This window comes from Mustela lutreola, chromosome 10 (assembly GCF_030435805.1).
Source record: "Mustela lutreola isolate mMusLut2 chromosome 10, mMusLut2.pri, whole genome shotgun sequence".
In the NCBI taxonomy this organism is placed as follows: Eukaryota; Metazoa; Chordata; class Mammalia; order Carnivora; family Mustelidae; genus Mustela; species Mustela lutreola.
Window position 1 is genome coordinate 77895844 of NC_081299.1, and position 22044 is coordinate 77917887.

The 22044-nt window shown below is 42.0% G+C and overlaps 1 protein-coding gene across 4 annotated transcripts in view; it reads right to left on the reverse strand.

The window, feature by feature from the left end:
- Positions 1–22044, reverse strand: part of TGFBR3 (transforming growth factor beta receptor 3) — a 197851-nt gene that overhangs the window by 112105 nt on the left and 63702 nt on the right. For all 4 annotated transcript variants that reach the window (XM_059138273.1, XM_059138271.1, XM_059138274.1 and 1 more), the window contains one exon: positions 2787–2971. In XM_059138273.1, the coding sequence (XP_058994256.1) occupies positions 2787–2971 (185 nt within the window). The remainder of the gene's footprint in view (positions 1–2786; positions 2972–22044) is intronic.

Here is a 22044-nt window from a genome sequence, read left to right on the forward strand (position 1 = left end):
CAGATAAAGTTAGGTGACTTTAGGTTGCAAGAGGAAGCAATCCTGGTTTTAAAAAAGGTGAATACAGTCAAGTTAAACTTTATTGGCTAATTAGAATACTAGCAGGTTGAATTACTGTTTTTTAACAAGCTTTACTGAGATAAAATTCACATACCATAAAACCACCCACCCATTTACGATGCAATCCAGTGGTTTTTCGTATATTCCCATTTATCAATGGTGCTTAGTATATTTATATGCAATGGGGGAACCATCACCACAATTTCATTTTAGAACACTTCTGTCCTTCCCGAAGAAACCCTATACTCATTAGCAGTCAACTCCCACTTCTTCCTTTCGCCCTTCAGCCCTCAGCAACCACTAACTCACTTTCTATCTCTATAAATCTGTCTATTCTGGACACTTCGTATAAATGGATGCACATAATATGTGGTCTTTCGTGTCTGTCTTCGTTGTCTTCTTTCACTTAGCGTCATGGTTCCTTCACCAGCAGCACGTGTCAGTATTTCATTGAGTAACGTTCCATTGTGTGGACAGACCACATTTTATTTACGCGCTCATCAACAGACATGTTGTTTCCACTTTTTAACCACTATGAGTACCACTGCCACGAGCATCCGCAGACAAGTTTTTATGCAGACATATGTTATCCTTTCTCTTGGGTATATACTCAGAGAAGTGGAAGGGCTGGGTCATATAGTTCAAGGGATTTTAGAAACTGCACGACTGCACAGTCATACAAGAGGAAGGTGAGAAAGATTTACTATTTCTCCACCCCCATTTTACCATCCAGAAACAATCTCTCTTTGCTTCTCTTTTCATTCTCTCATGGCCCAACTGCTTGTGTTGTCCTCTACGCTCACTCTCTATACATAAAACAGTCCAAGGTTTACTATGGGAGAGCGGCTCAGAGCCACGTGGAATTTCCAAAGACCACATACCCCAACATCTCGTTTCCAAACAGGGCTGAAGTACAGCCATCTAATTCTTAGAAAGTCCCCAAAGAAAGAAACAACGCAACTGCCCTTAGGTGCCCAGGACCCGAAATATCTTCAAATCACTAACCGTAAATCACTAACGCCAAATCATACCTATACTATATAAATACTGAAGAAAAAAGAAGAATGTTTAGGTTTTTAAGCAAATCTTGGAGACTGCCCCTCTAGGCCCTAACTCTTTATTCCCTCGCTGAACATACTATGTCCCTGGATGCCAGCTAGTTTGATCTGTCCTCCATACTGCTGTGAACGCTTTAATCTGAGACCGAAATGCAAGTGTGGGAGAACTCTGCGGTCATTCCTAGGAGTACTGGCTTCAACAGTCGTATTTGAATCTATTTTCACAGGCAACAACAGTAATGCACAATTTAACATCTAGAATCTCTGCTGTTGCTGCTTCTGCAATAGCTCGAACTTTCCTCTTCCTTCTTGGTTCCTCCGAGAGAGCACATATAAAATGAGTAATTATTGCTGCTAAAGAATTGCTGGAGTCAGCAAGGCTTCACAGGAACTGCATTTCCTCCTCCACCTCCTCTCCCGCCCACCACAGTCTCCCCCATACGTTAAGAATTAAAGACACATGACCAGGACAGAGAAAATCTGCCCTGGAAGAGGCGTTGCAGTCACCGTGGCAAGCGACCAAAAGTATTAACAGTAATTTCCAGCAGAGCTGAAAAGGTTAGATGATTTGTCTTTGAAATGAGCCAACTCGGCACACTTTCATGAGATTAAAATCAGCTTGCTTTTCCTTCTAGACACCTCACCTCTCCTATTCCTACTCTCCCCAAAAGGCAGAGTGGTTCAGGCACATAAACAAACAGTTCTGGAAATTAACTTCCCTGACCACAAGAAAACTCGAAGATAAGTTCCACTCTGCATTAGTCTTCCTACACTTCGCTATGATCAGGATCTACTGTGGTTTCTCTCTCCCTGGAGAGAAAACACCTGAATGATAACATTTCTGACACACAGAAGCTTAAAAACAGAAAGAATGACAACTGTGTGTTATCTTAAAAGAAGTATGATGACTATTATCCACAATCTAGGTCATTTCTGAGCCACAGGAAAGAGGAGGCCATTTTTCTCTTACGGTGATGACCCTGTGCAAGTGAGTTATTTCTGCTGTCACCTGTAAAATGAGGATAACAACAGGACTTCATGGGGTAAGTGTACGAGTGCTTCAAATAGGGCTGAGGACAGGTGAAATACCAAGGCACTAGGAGCTTGGTTCATCACCATCACTACCACCTATCGCTACCACGGCTATCCTCAAGAAGCTGCCTAGATGGCTTAAGGAGCTAACCCCCAGGGCTTTTCATGCAAGGACAAAATACTGACATCTTTACTCGAATGCTCCCATTTCCAATGACTCATCCTGCAGAAGCAACCAGTTCGTAAGACAAAGCAAAGAAAGAAGACAGGTCACAGGAGAGGATGAGAAAGATATTTGACAATAACAGAAAAAAGCACCTTATTTTGTTTTTTCACAGCCATGTTTCTAAGATGAAATCCTTAAGAACATTCTTTCCAATACAGGAAGCCAGGAAAGTTACGAAGTTGAAAAATCTCTTTATTTAGAAAGAATTCCTAGAGCTGCCCAGTCCGGAGAGCAGCCTGTTATTTGAAATCCCTCTCTTGACTGTACATTGTGTCCTCCCCCCCTTATATTCATATGTAAGCATCCTTGTTAAACCTGGGGCAGGGGGGTGGGAGGGGGGCTCTTCGTCCTGATTAGTGTCTTTACAAGCTCAGAGGGGCAGTAAGTAGAAAGCTGGCATCTGCACCTACCTCTCTCTGGGGCTGGCCGAGCCCCGGGTCAGCAGCACGGAGGTTCAGGACGTGCACTTCCTGGGGTAGCCCTGTTGTACCTCTGCTCGCACACCCCGACAAGACGGTGAAGCTCTCCATGAAGGCCTGGACCGGATGCGAGGCATTGACAGGAGACAACTCACACTGGGCACTGGGCTCTGGACCTGCAGAGGAAATCACAAACACAAATCCCTCAGAAACAGCAATGAATTGTGCCACAGTTAAATTAATTATCCTAGACGATCCAGCCATGGCCAGTCCACCAGAAGAACCTCTCCAGGTAAGTGGTTTCCGAACTCCATGGCAAGAAAGCTTAGCCTAGTCTAAAACCACCAATTTCTAAATTCCTTGTAGATGATTTTGATGTGTATTTGCCTATGGAAATTCCCTTTTAGACACACAAGTCACGAATGTATTCCTCTGGATGGAGGAAACCTCCTGTGTGACATCTGTGTTCAATTCTTCTTCCTCTTTTAGGAAAAACAACAAAAAAAAACACACAGAAATAAATGGAATAAATTGCCTAAAGTCCAATGATAGTATGAATAAATAATATTTAACAACTAAAGTTTCACCTCAAAAGTATAAGATACAGTCCCTAACCTCTAAGCATGCCCTGCCTTCTCAGAGAGAGCAAACCCACCTTAAGAACACCACAAAACAAGATGTAATGAACAGGGACAACTGGGACCTGAGTTGCATAGCAAAGTTTGGGCCAGAGAGCAGGGAAAAATCCTCCCAAGAAAGGGAGAAGCATATGAGTGGAGCCTCAAACAAAAAAAGTAGAACCCTGGTCACACTTGGCTCCTGCTTCCTCATTCTCCCTTTCTCCAATAATCAGAACTTAAATCCTAACATCCCTTCCTGCCCATCCCTCCCTCCTAGGGTCCTCACTGGCTCTGTCTCTAGGCGACTACACATCTTCCTAAAAAGACACTCAAGCATCCAAGCTCTCCAAGCCACCTTCCATGCAAGCACGGACCAGCCCACCCAGGGTGCTCATTGGGATGGTCACTCCCCGTACGAAGGCATGTCCCTGTCATCTCGGCCGGCATGTCTGTCCCTTAAGGACTGCTGGCCTGAAAATAAAGCCCAAGCTCCCTAATCAAGCACATAAGGCCCTTCCTAACAACTCCCTTCCTCTCCTCCAGCCTCCCCCCACCCCACTCCAGCAACCCCAATGCATCTTAACTGTACATCTTTATTCAAGCTTGTTTCCTTCACCCAAATTCCTGCTCCACTTTAACTTTGCCCCACAACAAACAGCCCAAGATGAGAGAAGTCCTCTTCCTCCATCCTCACATAATTCCTCTGCCCATCTCAGCAACTTCTACACTGTAATGACCAGTACATTTCCATCTGTCTTTGCTAGTCTGGTATGACCCCCTGGACAGTGGACTACTCATCTTTGTATCCTCAGCACCCATCATAGCACCTGGCATGTACAAGATGCTCAAAAAATAATTGTAACATGAATCACTGAGCTTTAAAATACATTGCTCCCTCCCTGATTGGTGATTAAGGGCACCATTCTGGGGACTTGGATTTAGCAGTAGGCGACTAAGAGGGGAATGACTGAGGTACAATCCCACTTGGGCCTCACTGCACACTGGCTGGATGACTGACAGAGAGGAACATCCAAGAAGGAGGAGGAACCGCGATAGTCCTCTGCAAGTTTGGTGTTGTCCCCATTTGATACCTGGGGAGACTGGGACTTGAACAATCAGCATCCACTAAACCACAGCATCCTCTAAACCACAGCCTCCCAAGTGGAACCCAATGAAAGACCTGGACACACTCCAATCAGTTCTTCCTGACTCCTACATATTAAAAGTACTCTCCAGGATCACAGCCCCAGTGTAAAATGCAAATGCCGTTCAGAACCAGGCAATCCTGCACGCCCACTGCTAGACCATAAGCAGACACCCTGCCTGGTGTGCCAAGTCTATTTCAGAACTCACGGAAATTATCGAGGCTGATAGAAGTTATCTGGTCTGAAATGAAGTATGTACCTTCTCAAATAATCACTGTGGCTCTCTGTGCTGCTGTACTGTGCCCAGCTGCTTTCTGAGAAACAGAGGTGGTGAAGGAAGATGTCACAGTAGCAAAAGGCAGGAGGTACTGGACCTCTGATTCTCAGAAGTCTCCGTGTAGGGCGAACAGTATGAGCAGGTGCCCTCCCTACTGTTTCCCCTTTGGGCCTCTCCAACCACAGTGGGCTACTGGTGTACTTGGCACCCCAGAGCTCCAGAGTCTCCTACTCCTACTCAACTTCAGAAACACACTCAACTCTGGGGAACTGGTTTCACAGCTTCGTGCCATGAATGTGCCTTTATCACAAATTAAGCCCAAATAAAAATGCTTTTCAGGGTGGGCGGATGGGTGAATTAGGTGATGGGGATTAAGGAAGGCACTTGTGATGCTTGGAAGTGCTGAGTCACTATACTGTACACCCTGAATGAATACTACGTTGCATGTTAATTAACTGAAATTGAAACAAAAACTTAAAAAGGAGCACCTGGCTGGTTCAGTCAGTAAAGCATCTGACTCTTGATCCTGGGGCATGAGTTTGGTTTTTTCTTTTTTTTAAGATTTTTATTTATTTATTTGAGAGAGAGAGACCAAGCACAAGGGAGAGCACGAGTGAGGGGAGTGGGGAAAAGAGAGAAGGAGAAGCAGGACTCTCTGATGAGCAGGGAGCCTGACTCCAGCTAGCTCCCAGGATCCTGGGATCACAACCTGAATCAAAGGTAGACAATTAACTGACTAAACCACCAGGCACCTCTGGGGCCGTGAGTTTGAGCCCCACGCTGGGTACAGAGATTACACACACACCCACACAAAATAAAAATTAAAATTAAAAAACAAACAAAAAACCTTTTCAGCTCCATTTTTGTATGCATGTGCAAAGTTCCAACTGGTTCTACCCAGAACACATCTGCAATCTGCTTGACTCTCCCTCCTCCTTGCAGTGCCACCATCACCCATCAGGATCTTCCTTAAAATCACCACAGTGCTCATCTCCACACTGGGGTTAAAGGAAAAATTCACTGACAACAAATCAGGGGATAAGGTCTTTCCCAAAGTGGGGAGGAAATCAGAGAGGGGAACCCCCAGTACTAAGGACTAGCAATCCTCACTTAGAATCCATGGTTTCTGTCCTGCCAGAGTCCAGGGCAGGGAAAATCCCACTTAATGGGCTACAGCTCCAGCCCTGTGTTATAGAAGTCAGCCCAAGGTCAAAGAAAAAAGAAAGCAATGCACAGGGCATGCTCTGATCAAGTGACTGGATAACTGCACTCTACAGATACCCACTGGGGTAAATGTTTAAACACACTCCATATAGAGTATCTCTAACCACCAGACACACCAAAGTAGTTAGTTTTTGAGGCTCCTTTACTGAATTTATAGCCACAAAAAAAAAAAAAAAAAAAAAAAAGCTATACAATATGATTAAGCTATCCTTAAAGCCAAAAAGGCAAGAAAGCAAGAAAAACAAGAAAGTAGGAATTATCCACCATTAATCCTCCAAGGGTAGAGAAATGGTGCCTTCAATAATTAACACACAATGTCAGTCTGGTGTAGTAAAAACAGTAAGTCGCTCCTATTTACTAAGTGCTCACTACAGGCTAGGCAATACTAGTCTATATGACCTTGAACATCATTACAAGGAAGGTATTACCCATATTTTAAAGAAAAGGAAAATAAATTCAAGGAACTTAAGTAAGTGCTTTAAGGTTGCCCAGAATTATATGAATTCTCTACAATCTCTCTCAGAAGACAGAAGCAGAAGGAATACTTCCTAACTCATTGTATTTGGTCAGCATTACCCTAATACCAAAACCAGACAAAAACATTGCAAGAAAACTAGAGACCAGTATCTCTCATAAACATAGATGCAAAAATCATCAAAATAAAAAAAACAACAACTAGTAAATTGAATCCAACAATGTAAAAAAGAACTAAACAGCACAACCAAGTAGGATTTATCCAGATACACACATCTGAAATTCAACTGATGTAATTCATCTCACCAATTGGCTGAAGAAGAAAAATCAGAAGAAAAAAGTCACATAATCATATCAACAGATGCAGAAAAAGCATTGGACAAAATCTAAGTCAATAATGATAAAAACTCTGAGCAAACTTCAACAAGAGCTTCCTCTACTGGATAAAGAGCATTAAAAGAAAGAAAGAAAGAGAAAGAAAAAGAAAGAAGGAAAGAAAGAAAAGGAAAGGAAAAAAAAAACCAACCCTAGAGCTAACATCATACTTATTTTTTTTTTTTTTTAAAGATTTTATTTATTTATTTGACAGAGAGAGATCACAAGCAGGCAGAGAGGCAGGCAGAGAGAGAGGAGGAAGCAGGCTCCCCGCCGAGCAGAGAGCCCGACGTGGGACTCGATCCCAGCACCCCGAGATCATGACCCGAGCCGAAGGCAGCGGCTTAACCCACTGAGCCACCCAGGCGCCCTAACATCATACTTATTAATGTAGAGAAACTAGAAGCTTTCTCATTAACATCACAACTAAGGCAAGGATGTCCCCTCTCACCACTCCTTTTCGACACTGTACTGGAAGTCCTAGCTAACGTCTGCAGCTAGGTATGACCATGTGACCAAATTCTGGTTAGTAAGCTATAACCAGAGGGGGTACATGCAATTTCTAGGAGGTTTCTTATGAAGGGAAGGAACTGTGTTCTTCTGCCCTTACCTCCTTCCCGTTGGCTGGAATACAGACGTCCTGGGTAGGGCATAATGTCGAGCACCCAAATACACTCAAATATTAACGAGGAACGGGGGAGCGAGAGGAAAGGGAAAAAACCATGAAATGCTGCAATGGGCAAAGGATTTCATACAAATAGGAGATTCTATCTCAGAGTTGTCCCTTTCACTCTTCACCAGTAGCCAAAACTTCCATCTTGTATCAAAGGCGGGTGGGGGGAATCCACCATGAGATGAGGGAGGTGGCATTACCGGTTGCTAAAAATCAAGTTCCAGCTGGGGCTTTCCTACCCCCAAATGTCACAGCAGGCAGGAACCACAAACTTGTTTTCATCCTCACCTCCCAAACACTCTGCTGATTAAGGCCCTTCTCTCCAGGTGGCACAACACTTCCCTGGCCAGCAGCAAGCCCCCAGCCTCCTCTCACCTGTGGGTCAGCCCCAGGACTTGCTGATCCCCTCCTGAAGCCACAGCCTGCCTCTCTGCACCGGCCTCCAGGCATTCGCCACATGCCTCCAGTCCTTCTACTGCAGGCTGCTCACCTCACACAAGCCCAGAGCCACATCCAGGGAGCAGAGCTTCCACCAGGAAGCCTGGGAGCCACCTCCAGGCCCTACCATACGAGTCTAAGCCAGCTAGGCGGCCACCACGGAGCCCAGATGCTGCGCTTCCTCGCCGCAAAGGCTTGGAAACCAGGAAAACATGTTCCAAAACCCGGTCTGACTCATCTGCTCACTTCTGTGGCAAACTGTGAGCGCTGGGGCTGCTGGTGCAGGCTCTCCCTGACAGCCTCAGAAAGCTGGGAGTTCTCTCTTGTGGCCACTACTGCAAACCCGCAGCCCTTCCTTCCCTGAGTAATCCCTTCCCCACAGTCAGGAGGCAAGGGAGCGTCATGCTTTGTGATGATCAGCACAGCAAAAGCTACAAGACCACAGGAAAGATCAACTGGGCACAAACACCGGACCGGAAGGCAACAATGCCATAAATATGCACTCCTGGTCACCTTGCACCATTCTTTACAATTAAGAGGCATTTAAAAAGGGGGGGGGGGGCATTTTACAGACACTTTATCTGAAGCCTCACAGAAACTTTAACATGGAGAAACCAGATATTATTTCCACTCTTAAGTAAAATGGTGCAGCCCCAGAGTGGGGTAGCTATCCTGACACAGTGTTTCTTGATAGTAACACACTCACAGTTCACCTCCAGAGACATTCTGCAAGGCTGCCTCCCTATCTGGGTATTTCTGTTTATTCTAAGCATCTAGTATATGCCCCATCCAGCATTGTTTGGGAGTAATTCCCAAAGAAGTCTAACGTTCCCTTGGTCTGAAAGCATGAGCTGAGTTTATCCTTCTCTGCTGGCCGCACAAGCAATTCCCCCAAATCCTGCCGGGTGTTGTGTTTCGTTCACGTGTCCTCTTTCCTACCCTGAAGCCAGACTCTGATTTTCCGTAGACCTTCCTCAGTAGAGGAAGTAGAGGTCTACTTCTTCAGTAGACCTTCCTCAGCCACCAGGACCAACCCATGACCCCTATTTGCCCACAAGACACTACTTCTGTTGACTAAAAACATGGACCTGAAGACAGCACAGATTCAAGTCAACCCTGTGGTGAGAAACTCTCTCAGTGGCCCAGACCAAGTGGCCTCCTTCACAAAGCAGGGCCCTCTGTTCAGCAGCTGGGCCCCCTGGGGCAACACTGTGGGGCATCCGATGACAGCCTAGGCCTTCGCCTCCTGGGAGAAGCCAGGGTTTAATTCTTCATGAGTATGGTTATCATAACCCTTCTCTGGGCCATACACTGTGCACATGTTGTTTCTAATCCTCGTAATACCGCTGTAAATACAGTGTTAAAAACCCCATTTTTGAGTGGTGGAAACTGTTAACTGATACAGGCTAAGTAACTTGCCACAGTAGGAGCAGGACGGGATTCGAACCTGGTCTCACAGGTATAAGTCACCGCCTGCGTCCACCCTGCATTTTCCTGGCCTTCACCTCAGGGCTTCATGAACAAACGGACTTATGGGTCAAACAAACACATTTACTCATATTTGATCAAATAACTGCTTGGTCCACACTTGCAACTTTTGGGTCGACTTCAAAGGCATCATAAACTCAACGAGAAAGCACAAGATCATTTTGCATTTTACCAAATGTTGTCTTCCTCTTTTTCACTCATGTTTGCTTATCTGCACACAAGGGAAATGTTCCTAAGATCTGGCTATCACATCAATGTCTAAATTCCCAGTTCCACTTAAAGAAAAAAATGCAAATGGACTCACCCTTTCATTATGTCCTTTAGCTCCAACACAGCATTCCGATCTCAGTTACAGAACCCCCACATCCACACTGGCTGCGGGCCAGCCCTAAGGCCTGACAGAATGCAGACGAAGCATCTGGGAACAGATGCCTTTGCTGCACACACTTTAAACTTAATCTGTCCCCAAAGAAATTAATATCACACCTCACGCAAGGAGTAAAATATTGGGGGTGGGGGAGTGATTGTTTGGGGGAAGGAACAATAACTAATTTTCACATTTAATAAATGTGATCCTTAAGTATTTTAAATATGAAGGCACACCATGTTGACACAAACATCTGGTACCTATTGCACATAATTTCCAGCACACAGACTCCCCATATCACCCAGGGTACTCATGAGGAGTATGTGTTCAGGAGCAATAAAAGTGGTAAAGATGCAGAGGGAATCAAGGGGTAACATTATAGCCTGGGACCAAGACACTGCAGTGGGGAGATTTTATTCCAACAACACCATTGGCTAATAAGGGTTTCTGTTATTGTCCCACAGGGAATTCTGCAATGCTGTCAGCTGTGAAGAGGGACAAACTCCCACAGACTGTACGCCTGGGCACTGCAGGATCTATTCTGCCCCTAAGCTGGAAATTCTTTCTACCCCCACTGGATGCAAGAATCTGTAGGAAAGCGCACCCACGGATGACTTGTCAGCCAATAGTACAGCATGGCTCTAAGTGAGCTACATGCAAGGGAATGAGACAAGTGCCAGGATATGATGCAAAAGCAAAGCTCCAGGAAAAAAACACCTGGAAGGCCAGAGCTCAATAGTGCCTGCAGCAACACAACATATGCTGGTGTTTATACCATCTCAAATTACACCACTTTGGAGCTACAACCCCTTGTGGATGGAACTATGGAATGTACCACCATTAAAATCCAAAGAGGGCCCTTCTACCAAAGTCCCACCTAGATTTTTCAACAATAAAACTTGGCTTAAGGCTAAAGCTTATCCTAAGTAGGAAAGAGACAAGCAGAAGAGTTTCTAGTATTCTATAACCTGAAATGCATATTTACCAGGGGGGAAAAAAAAGCCACATTTTTTTATAGCACAAATCCTTACACATCTCTTAACCACAGTTTCATCCTCCAAGTGAATACCTAAATCCAGACCCTCCTCCTGACAAACAAACCATCTTCCAAGATGTCAAGTGCCATTGTTGGGCCAAAAGCCAATGCGTATTTGTATACTGTTGTGTTCAAATCATGGTACAACCATACTGAAGAATTTCCTGTGTTCAAGTTGTGTTTTTAAAAGTTCAAAAAGAAACAATGGGCAGGGTATCCTTAAGAATTTAAATTCTCAGTGTTGGGAAGTGCCAGGTTATAAAGGGCACTCACTCTTCCATCTAAGCAAGATACCACTACGCAACCAAGAGTCTCAGAGAGGACTCATACGGCTCTCGGAGGAAGTGTGTTTTCTCCTGTTTTTTATCATCTGAAGAGAACAGGTAGTAGAGGAAGTATGTTCCAGAAGTTATCACTAGGCACAGCAAGAGAAGAGTTCCTGTATTAGACACACAGTGGTAACAGGAGGAGTACTAGACCAGGAAATAGGAGAGCCGCCATTTTACATCCAGATCTGCTACTTACTAGCTGCTTAACTTTGTCCTTTAGCTTCCCATAATCTTCTTCTCTCTTATTTCATGAGAGGCTCATAGATCAAGGAGACACCATATATACCAAAGCTTTACAAATTTCAAGTACTATTAGATACATAAAGTCCTTTGAGGGAAAGAGAAATAAATGAATGAAAAAATTTTCTCCATTGAAAAAATGTTTTCTTTATGAGTTTTTCAATGATTAATAAAATATCTAAGATAAGATGTTCTTCTACTACTCCCTAGCCACTACTCCCCAAAAAATACTTCTAGGAATTGCAGTGGAAAGATTTAGAATAAAAGTATGTGCAGTATTAGAGTAAAAATTCCTGTTGTCTGAGCAAATTCTTTAAGTACAATTCCCAAACGATAGAAGAGTCCGTGTTTCTGCCTCCAGGGAATTTCCAAAATCCAGAGAGTAATCTGGTATCATTTTGGCTGACTTTCTTCTTGTTTATTTTTAATCTAGAAGATGAAAAGATGTTCCTATTCTGACAAGATCTAAAGGAAGCTAGGAATACAGGGGACACTGGCTCCCCTTCAGTATTCAATTACAGGGAGATCCAAATGAATGGATACAAATCATGGATGTTATTGCTGTATCAAATGGCTCAGCACTGAGACCAAGAACGAATTAGAAGACTGGAACGATGGAAGAAAACGGAATGTTTTCTCTTTTGTGAGTCTGAGGTAAACAAAATCATTAAAACAAAGTCTACTTCTTTATTAAAAGAAATATACTTCATTGATCTGAATTCAAAATATTAAACACAATTTAGGCATGTAACCAATAAAAATTGTAATTTGATTCCTACCAATGCAATATTTTCCGGCAAAGTGAGACCTGCAGCACTGGAAAGTTGACCCTCATTAACCCTGAGGGAGGATGTCACCAAACCAAACCTATTTTGTCCATCAGACCTCAACTTAAACCTGGATGTCGCTAACCTGATTTTCTTTTGTTTCCCTCTAGCAAACTGATTATCTGATGAGAAAGAAAAATATGGGAGGAAAGAGGTAAAGATGGGCAAAAAACCAGAGAGGTACAACATGCTACTGTGAGCATTCTCTGGGACCGGTGAGCCCCCAGTTAAGACTGGGGTTCGGGATCTGGGTAAGTGCGAGACAAGCAGCTGTAAGTGGGGGAGGGGTGTGGTCAGGAAGGATGGAAGGAGAAAACCACAAATGCTGGGAGTTGAATCAAGGCCTGTAACCACTGGTCCTGATTACATACAGGAGATAAGAAATTAAAAATAAAAATCTACCAACTTTTGTTTTGGCCATGTAAAATATTACTAATTATAGCCATGTGTACAAACTGGGCCACAAACTAAATAAAATATATTTACTTAAAGGATTTTATATATAATCTGGGCACTCAGCAATTGGTTGTTAAAAGGCATGAAGGACATATTTTGCATGAATGCCAAATTATCAAGCATCAACTCAATTACAGTAATAAACCATATTCCCTCCTCTTCAAGCTAGGTAGCTCACTGCTCAACTATTTCTGTTAAGAGGAAAACAAAGCTGACAGTTTTTAGAGAAATCTATGAACGACTGGTGTGCTATCACTCCTTTCACAGTGAAGCTAAAAGGTTCAGAAGAAACCGTGGAGCTGGTATTTCCAGAGTCTGCAGCAGTTACGGGTCAATCAAGTGGCACCACCGATAAGACTACTAGGTGTAGACCAGGGAATAGGAGCATGGTGCCTGGGTAAAGAGCCCTGGCCCGGAGCCACATCTTCCTACCTGATTAAATCAAGGGACTCCATGAATGTGTTATACCTATTATCCTTTTCATTTATAGCCAATAACAGCTCCTAGTTATAAATCTATTTGGGCATTTGTTTGCGTGCCATTTATTAACTTCGGCATATGTGTTTATGTGTCTTATGCTTAGTTTGAAACCCTATGAGGGCAAGGATCATACAAGTCTCTTGTGCTTATCCTCTTTCTCTGCCAGAGCCTAGCACAGTGCCTGGCACATGGCAGGTGCTCCCAATACTGGCTGGGTGATGAATTCCTCAATCAACCAAAACCCTGGTTCTCTACAGACCATGAAGCCAATGCCTCGGGTCTGTGTCTCAGTCCTGCCACACTTTAGCCTTGTAACCAGGGGAGTTACTTAACCACTCATGTCTTTGGTTCTTCCCCTATGCACTGGGGATAATCATAGTAACTGCCCCATAGACAGTTCTTAGGATTAACTCTTTTTTTTTTTTAAGATTTTATTTATTCATTTGACAGAGAGAAAGACAGGGAGAGATGGAACACAAGCAGGGGGAGTGGGAGAGGGAGAAACAGGCTTCCTGTTGAGCAGGGAGCCTGATGTGGGGCTCCATCTCAGGACCCTGTGATCATGACCTGAGCTGAAGGCAAATGCTTGACGACTCCGCCACCCAGGCACCCGGATTAACTCATTTTTATTATCATCTGACTCTATTATTACCATCTCTCCAGCTATGGCCTGTGTCCTGAAAAGAAAAATACTTTTCAACCTATCTCAACCTCCTTTTGCATTAGGAATCGCAGAAGAGTAGAGCTTATAGGAAACTGGGCTCCATGGAGATCAGTGTCCTCACCATCGCCCTCAGGGTGCGGGGGACCACTATGGGCATATTTCATTATACTGCACTTTGTGTTACGGTGCTTTACAGATACTGTTGTTTTTGTTTTAATCAATTCCAGGTTTGTGGCAACCCTGTGTTGAGCAAGTCTATCAGCAGCATTTTCAGGATAGGATTTGCTCCCTTCATGTCTCTGCATCACATTCTGGTAATTCTTGCAACGTTTCAAACTTTTTCATTATTATATTTGTGATCAGTGATTGCAACTCATAGGAAACTCAGGTGATGGCTAGCATTTTTAAGCAATATTTTAAAATTAAGGTATGTACATTAGGGTTATTTTTTACACATAATCCTACTACACACTTAAGAGACTACAATAAAGTGTAAACATAACTTTTATATGTACTGGGAAACCAAAAAATTCATTTGACTCACTTTATTGTGATACTGGCTTTATTGCAGCGGTCTGGAACCCAACCCACAATATCTCCGAGATGTGCCTGTATGAACTAGTTGGTGAGAAGGCCTTCTAGTTCAATCCTTCCTAGTTTTTTTCAGACAAGTCCTGCCATAACTTCCAGTCCTAGAAATGCAAAATTAGTGTACCAAGATAGGTCTGACCATAGTCCCCAGTTTTAGTGGCTGTACTCCTACAAAATTCCTGCTTCACTGGATGTTGACCATACTCCAAAAAAAAAGAAAAGAAAAGAAAAAGACAATTCCTATCCAACCCAAATGTCATGCTATGTATTCCTTTATCACTGATATACTTAACTCCTTCTAGAAAAGAAATTGAGGGACTCGTAATAAAAAATTTTAAATGGGCTTAGAAACCCACTTAAGCTGCCAATCAATTAAAAACTGGCAATGACAAAAAGAAATCTCAAAGAACTTAGTTAAAGGAAACTACTTCATCTGAGTGCCGTACCTAGTTCTGAGCTTTCTAGTAGCCAAGGTAAAAGAGAAACTTTTAAGTGATGCTTAAAAGATCTCATTTAAAAAAACAAACAAACAAAAAACTCATAAAAAAGAAAATGAGTCAGCTCTTTGGATAAGAAAACATTATTCCTAAGTCTGAATTTCAGAGGCCTGTGATAATGCAAGGATCAGTGATTTCAAGTGTCATTTTATAAAAAGTACAGACGTATAAATTTTCTTACATGGCCTCATTAAAAACAGAGGGAATACACTCTATAGTGAATTTAAAAAAAAAAAGATTTTATTTATTTATTTGACAGATCACAAGTAGGCAGAGAGAGAGAGAGAGAGTCAGAGAGAGAGAGAGAGGAGGAAGCAGGCTCCCCACTGAGCAGAGAGCCAGATGCGGGGCTCAATCCCAGGACCCTGAGATCATGACCTGAGCTGAAGGCAGAAGCTTTAACCCACTGAGCCACCCAGGCACCCCTCTATAGTGAATTTCATTCAGGGGTCCAGGTAATTCTCTCTGACATACATGCACAAAAACTTCTTTTCTAGAACTAGAAGGGGATTTTTTGGTTTTTACTTTTTAAACCAATAATTTACACCAATGTATGTACAAAGGCAAAAAACAAAGTGGCATTAGTTTGCTAAAGGCATTTGGAGGATTTTCTCATCTTGCTTTTTAAAAACGCGCCATTCAATTAGCCCAAAGTTTCAGATTTTGTGGGCACCTGGCTGGCTCAGTCAGCTGAGGATATGACTCTTGATCTCATCAGGGTTATGGGTTTGAGTCCCACATTGGGTGTGGAGATTACTTAAAAAAGAAAAAAAAAATCTTAAAAAAAAAAGTTTTAGATTTTCCTATGCTATTCGAAGTCCACGAGCAACTTCTGAAAATTGAAACAGAGTTTCCAGTTCAACACAAGACTAGAAGAGAGGGGTCTTTCAGTCAAACCGTATTTAACCTAAAGACAAATATAAGAAATTATTATACTGGGGTGCCTGGGTGGCTCCTCTGCCTTAGGCTCAGGTCATAATCCCAGGGTCCTAGGACGGAGCCCCTCATTCACATTAGGCTGTCTGCTCGGTGGGGGGAACCTGCTTCCCCTTCTCCCTCTGCCTTCCTCTTTGTCTGCTTGTGATCTCTGTCAAATAAATAAATAAAATCTTTTAAAAAAAATTATTATACTGCTGTTTAATAAACTCCCCGCAAATTTAAAGCCGAGATCAATGAGATACCCATGCAGAAACCACATGCACTAAGCATGGTCATGACAATTGCCACACACAGTAAAGTCCTGTCAAACATACATCTGTACGTGACAAAGAAGCCTTTCAAAACTGATGTGTCACCGGATGTTTCAAAGCTCAACTTTTTTTTTTTTTTTTTTTAAAGTCTGTCATATTCAATCAAAGCAATTTCTGTTTTTCAGAAATCTATGTGTTATTGGGGGGGGGGGGATCTTTTCTTCGGTGTTTTTCCACTCTGAATCAACTAGCTCCTCTCTTTTCCTCACAAGTGAACCTTCGGAAACCACTCTGCCACAGGGAGTTCACATTCTCTCACATGGAGACAAACTCTAATACTTTCAAATGGTCAATCTAAAAAAGAAATCCTGTGCATGCCAATTCCTAAAACAAAAAGAACTTTGTTTCAACATTTGCACAGAAAAATGTACCAAAGGTTAATCCATTATTTAAAGTAATAATTAATTCCTTCTCCCAGTATTTAATATCGTATTCCCTACTCCCCCCTCCCTTACTTCATCTGGGCCAAAGAGCCACCGTACCACCATACAACAAATGCTTCATTTGTTCAGCACTGACTGGTAATGAGATATCCCACATAAGCAAATCTTCCAAATAAGCAAGGATTTACTCCTTTCAAGAAAGAGACTTAAGTCATTTTTATGGGAAATCTACCTAAAATGTACTACATACATAGTCCTTTCCTGGCCACCTTAAATATTCTGAGCATCCTGACTATCACTAAATTTTTTTTTGAGGACTTGGGGGTCATCATTATGAATACTAATTACAATTTATTAAATTTCAGTAGCTATTTCAGTTTCTGTCTCTACACCAAATGGTCCCACATTTGTGTTTTATACTTCTGCCTATCCTTTTTATACTCAGTTTTTCTACCCTGGCTGCAGGTCTGTCTCTCTGCTCCAAGCCCATCACATGTCATCTTTCATACTCAATTCTAAGCCAACAGCTTGGATAAGGGCCATCCCACCTACAGAGCAACCTCTATGGACTTCTGACAGCTCTCTTCCTTGGAACTCCCCACATGTTTTGGTTTTCTTCATGTGCAACAGACACACAAACTTGCTATAAAAGTGACACTGTATAACCACATTAGTGACTATATTAGCAACAATATTAGGGACGCTGTTCACGCTGACCTAATCTGAATGGCAAGCCATCAAAGAAAGTGAAGTGTATGCACTACTCAGGGTGAACTGCTGGGAATTTAGTTCACACCCAAACTGTGCTAAAGGCCTTACTCTTCTATGACTCTGGGACTTCAAGCATTTTAGAAATAATATCTTTTCAATCAAGAGGGAGAGAAAGCAAATACATGACTAGGTCTCCTGAGTATATATATGTGTGTGTATATATATTCTTCTTTAATTGTTCAGAATGAACAGATAATAACCTGCACATCCAGGTTAATTATAATTTTAGCATCATCTACACATTCTTCTACACTACAATTCTTCAGTGGAACTTGTAATCACCATTCCTTCCCATCTTCTCTCTCCCACCACCAGTGCTGGAGGACATGGTTGCTGCCGTCAGACTCTGCGACCATGAGTCCCTGTTTCGGGTCGGTACAAGTGATCCATGATGTACCAGACAGTGGAGGGCAGGCTGCATGCTGCCACGGCACAAGGAAGACACACAAAGCCACTCAAAAGCCACTCTACTGACATTATCGGTAGCTTTCTAAAACCAAGTCATGACACAGAATCTTCCCTGCCTTCTGATGTTAGAAACATGGGTCAGACTGCCCTCTTTGCAAACCACAATTATGGTTTAAAAAAAAAAAAAAGGCAGATACTGAGAACTATCGCAGTTTCAGATTCAGGGAGGTTCACATTTTAAAGCTCTTTTCTAAAATGAAATAGTGTTTCTTTGCCCAAGAGATAATTCATAATTTATCCTAAATTTTGACCTTTTTTACTGTAAAAAGCATAGGAAGTTTCATGGAAACAATGAATGGAAGTGCACTTTTTTATTAAACAAGAACAGGAAACTTTCAGTAGTTTATGGTAAAACTACATATTTGAGCCAAAGAGAAAAATTAAACTGTGCTCTTTTAACTCCTAACTTTTCACCCTCTCCCATCCAAAACATACAAGAACATGCAGCGCTGATACCCATGAAACAAATCTCAAGACCAAGAGGAAAAATGAATATTTACAGTCTTCAAAAATATATTTTCCCCAAATTACTTAATAAGCCTCTTCACACGGACCTACACCAACTTGTTCTATTATTGCGTGGCTCAAATGAGTCATAATAAAACTCTGGAATATTAAAGACAATAAGTGAGGAAATTCCAGAAAATATAAAAACTTTCAGGGAGCCAAAACAGAACTGTATTTATTTTTCTATCCTAATGCACAGGAATGAATAAACCAACAAATAAATCAGGGATCACAAAAGTAAATACACATCTGGCTGTAGTTCTGTAACAGAGTCTTCCAAATTGACCAACTTGTCCATACTATAAAAATTATTCCCTTAAACAAAGTTAACCCCAAGCACCACCCCCTACCCAACTCTAAGAACCTTCTACTATACCAATTTAAAAACAGGTTATTTTTGAATCCATGACACCCAACACAGCAAATGACACTTAACAGGGCTCCATGAATGTTACAGAAAGGAAAAGCCCACGTGGAATTCTCATTCACTTTAGTCTTAGTCCAGCCCTGTCCAGGTCAAGGCTCCAACAGCACTAAAACATACAACCTTCCTGAGCCTCAGTTTTCTCACCTTTAAAACAGGGATAATACTTATCTTGACTAATCCCCAGGGTTGTTATGAAAGAAATGAGATCATGTACTTGAAAGTTTTTTTTTTAATTCAATCAGGAAGCCCTATAAAACATAAAAATATTACCAATAAACACATGAAAAATCAGTAGAAAAGAACATCCTTTCTCCTCACTGTCCTATACCCTCTCTTTAAAAAAGCAGCTCACAGTATGCAATAATAGACCTTAAGAACACAGAGGAAAGAAAGAAGGCTTATCTTGGGGATAGAAGCCCCAGGTTCTAGTGTCGGCTCTGCCAGTAACAAGCGGCTTGCCCTGGGCCACCTGTATACTAGGGCTACTCCTGCCTTTGTTTCCAAAGCAAACTAAGGTAATGGATAACAAAGAATTCTACAAGCTTAAAAGCAAGATACCAATAGAAAAGATTGATTAATTAGAGCTGCCTAACAAAAAGTTTGGACTTCAATGGCTTTATTATCAAATCAGATGGCAGGGAAAGAAACAAACTGCCTATGGCAAGACTCATCCTAAAACACCCTCCCCGAAAGAAGGTTAAGAAAAACAACAGAGTGGAGAAGCTTCCTCCACAGTGGAAATACCAGTATTAATTATGTAAAGGAATGGGGGTTTTGGAAATAGGAACATGGAGGAAATAACTGTCCATCAGAACCCCTTCGAGTCCAATTAAACTTGTAAATTAACAAACTGGGTCAGATTTCCCCCATTTCTGGTTAAGGCAGAGGCAGGCAACTCTAACCCTACATGTGCATGCCCAGCATTCCAGAACAAACAGCAGCTACAGCAGAAAGCAGCAGCAGGAGAGTAAGAGGAGAAAATAGATCAACAAACTACAACAGATTGGTCACTTAGTAATTAAAAAGAAAAAAAGAAAAGAAAATAACCAATTTCAAAGTTCAACTTGAGGCTGAATTCCTATCAGAAAACAACTGGAGGCCAAAGCCTACATCTGCATAATACTTTAAATCTGAGGCTGGTCTTTGGAAAAACATTTGACAAAGATTATCAAAACATCTATTTTTCTTTTTTTCTACTTACTTTTTCTCCATTACTTTTCATATTAACCCCTGAGCTTCACTCACCACTCCTGCTTTCTCAACTACAGTAAGCAAATACATATAAATATGGACTGAATAGAAACTCTGTAACATATTTTTCTGTATCTATTTTTTTTTTATAAGATATTCCTCTTTTGTAATTGCGTGAACGGCAAATATTCACACAACTAACAGCCAACCAAATGAGCTGGTGTACAGTGCTGATGTTGGAATCATCCTGACAGCGATTAGACAGTGTCAGATTCTTCCTGGATTCCCAAAACGCTCACTTTTTAAAGCCCGCAAACCACCAGTTCCAGCTGTGGGGTCTTTATGGGATTTTATTTTGAAAATCACTAGAGACTGTGGTTCCCACCTACTGGCCTCAAGTGAAACTTTAGACTCCTGCTCTAAGCATTAACATTCAAATACAGCTTTACCTGGTGGGAGCACATCAAAAGCAAAATGAAGCGTTAAGAAATGTAATTACATGCATTTTTTATATCCCTCTGCGTAAGCAGAATAAAACATCCGTATTTCACTCTTTTCCCCTAAATTAATACAGAACATCAACGACAACAGGATATGATTATTTTCAATTACTCCCATATAACCGATATTCTTATTAAAGAAAACATCTTCACGTCACCACATATGAACCCATGTAATCGCTGAGTACCTTATCGTTTATCATCTCGTCAACTATGCATCTGACAAAATCAAACTGTGGCCCTAAGTAGTGAAAATTACTGGACTCACTAAGAACTCAAGAACCAGTATACAACAAGAATTCTAGTTATGTATTTGCTTTAAAGTAAGAACAGTAACTTTTTTTTTTTTTTTAAAGATTTTATTTATTTATTTGACAGAGAGAAATCACAAGTAGATGGAGAGGCAGGCAGAGAGAGAGGGAAGCAGGCTCCCTGCGGAGCAGAGAGCCCGATGCGGGACTCGATCCCAGGACCCTGAGATCATGACCTGAGCCGAAGGCAGCGGCTTAACCCACTGAGCCACCCAGGCGCCCCAAGAACAGTAACTTTTAACTCGACCTCGGGCTTTGGACTCTGCCTCTAACTTGATGGGGAAAAAAGACCTACCATGAGGTCTAACTCCAGTTGACATTAAGGTGTTAATGCAAATCCCTAACCACGTGATAGTATTTTTACAAACAAAGCATCATAAAAAACATACTGTTCAAAAGGCACGGAAATCGTGCTTTCCAAGGTCCATATTTGACAATCGTTAGGAGAGGGCTGTAGTTATCAGCACAGTGTAATACGTGAGATGTAATCCCTCTTCCTGACAAGGTCACTCGCAAAAGAACACTCTGACCTTGGCAAAGTTCTCAAAAATTTAGACAACTAGGAACTGCAAGAAGGGTTTTGTTCTTTCATTGTTGGTATTTGTTTTCAAATGTTGCCTGTTTTAAATCACCTCCTTGGTTTTTAAGCCGGAAAGGATGCAAATGTTTGAGTTACTATAATCACCTTTCTCCTGCTGCTTTGAATGGCCTATAAGGTAATCTCTGCAGACACCAATATTAAACTGCGCTGGCCTTGCCAGGACAAATGTTGGCCCACGTATTTCAGCAAGGCCACGAGTATTCTGAAGGTCAAACAAAATACAGACTATTTCCAGTCAGAAAGGAAGTCTTTGCTTTCTGGAAGGTGGCCCCCAGCTCAGCCTTGACTTGGTACGCTGCAAGGTAAGTAAACCAAAAACTGGAATCAGCCTTCATATTTAATCAGTACTTTCCGAAAAGTGCTACTGATAACAGGGAGAAAATGTGAACCTACTTGATGTTCACATTTCCCTCTGTCTTGGCTTTTCTCCTTTTTACAGATGCATCTACAGATGTCCGAAATAATACTTCACTAACAAAGTTTTCAAAGTAAACTACAGAATGTCAACTTGGATTCCTGTACCATTCATGAAAAAGGCTGGACACATCACTTAGTGTTTTCTTCCTATTTACCAAGTCCTGCCTATAGTAAATAGCATCCTAGTGGTAACGGTGCTAAAACAAACAAAAAAAAAAAACA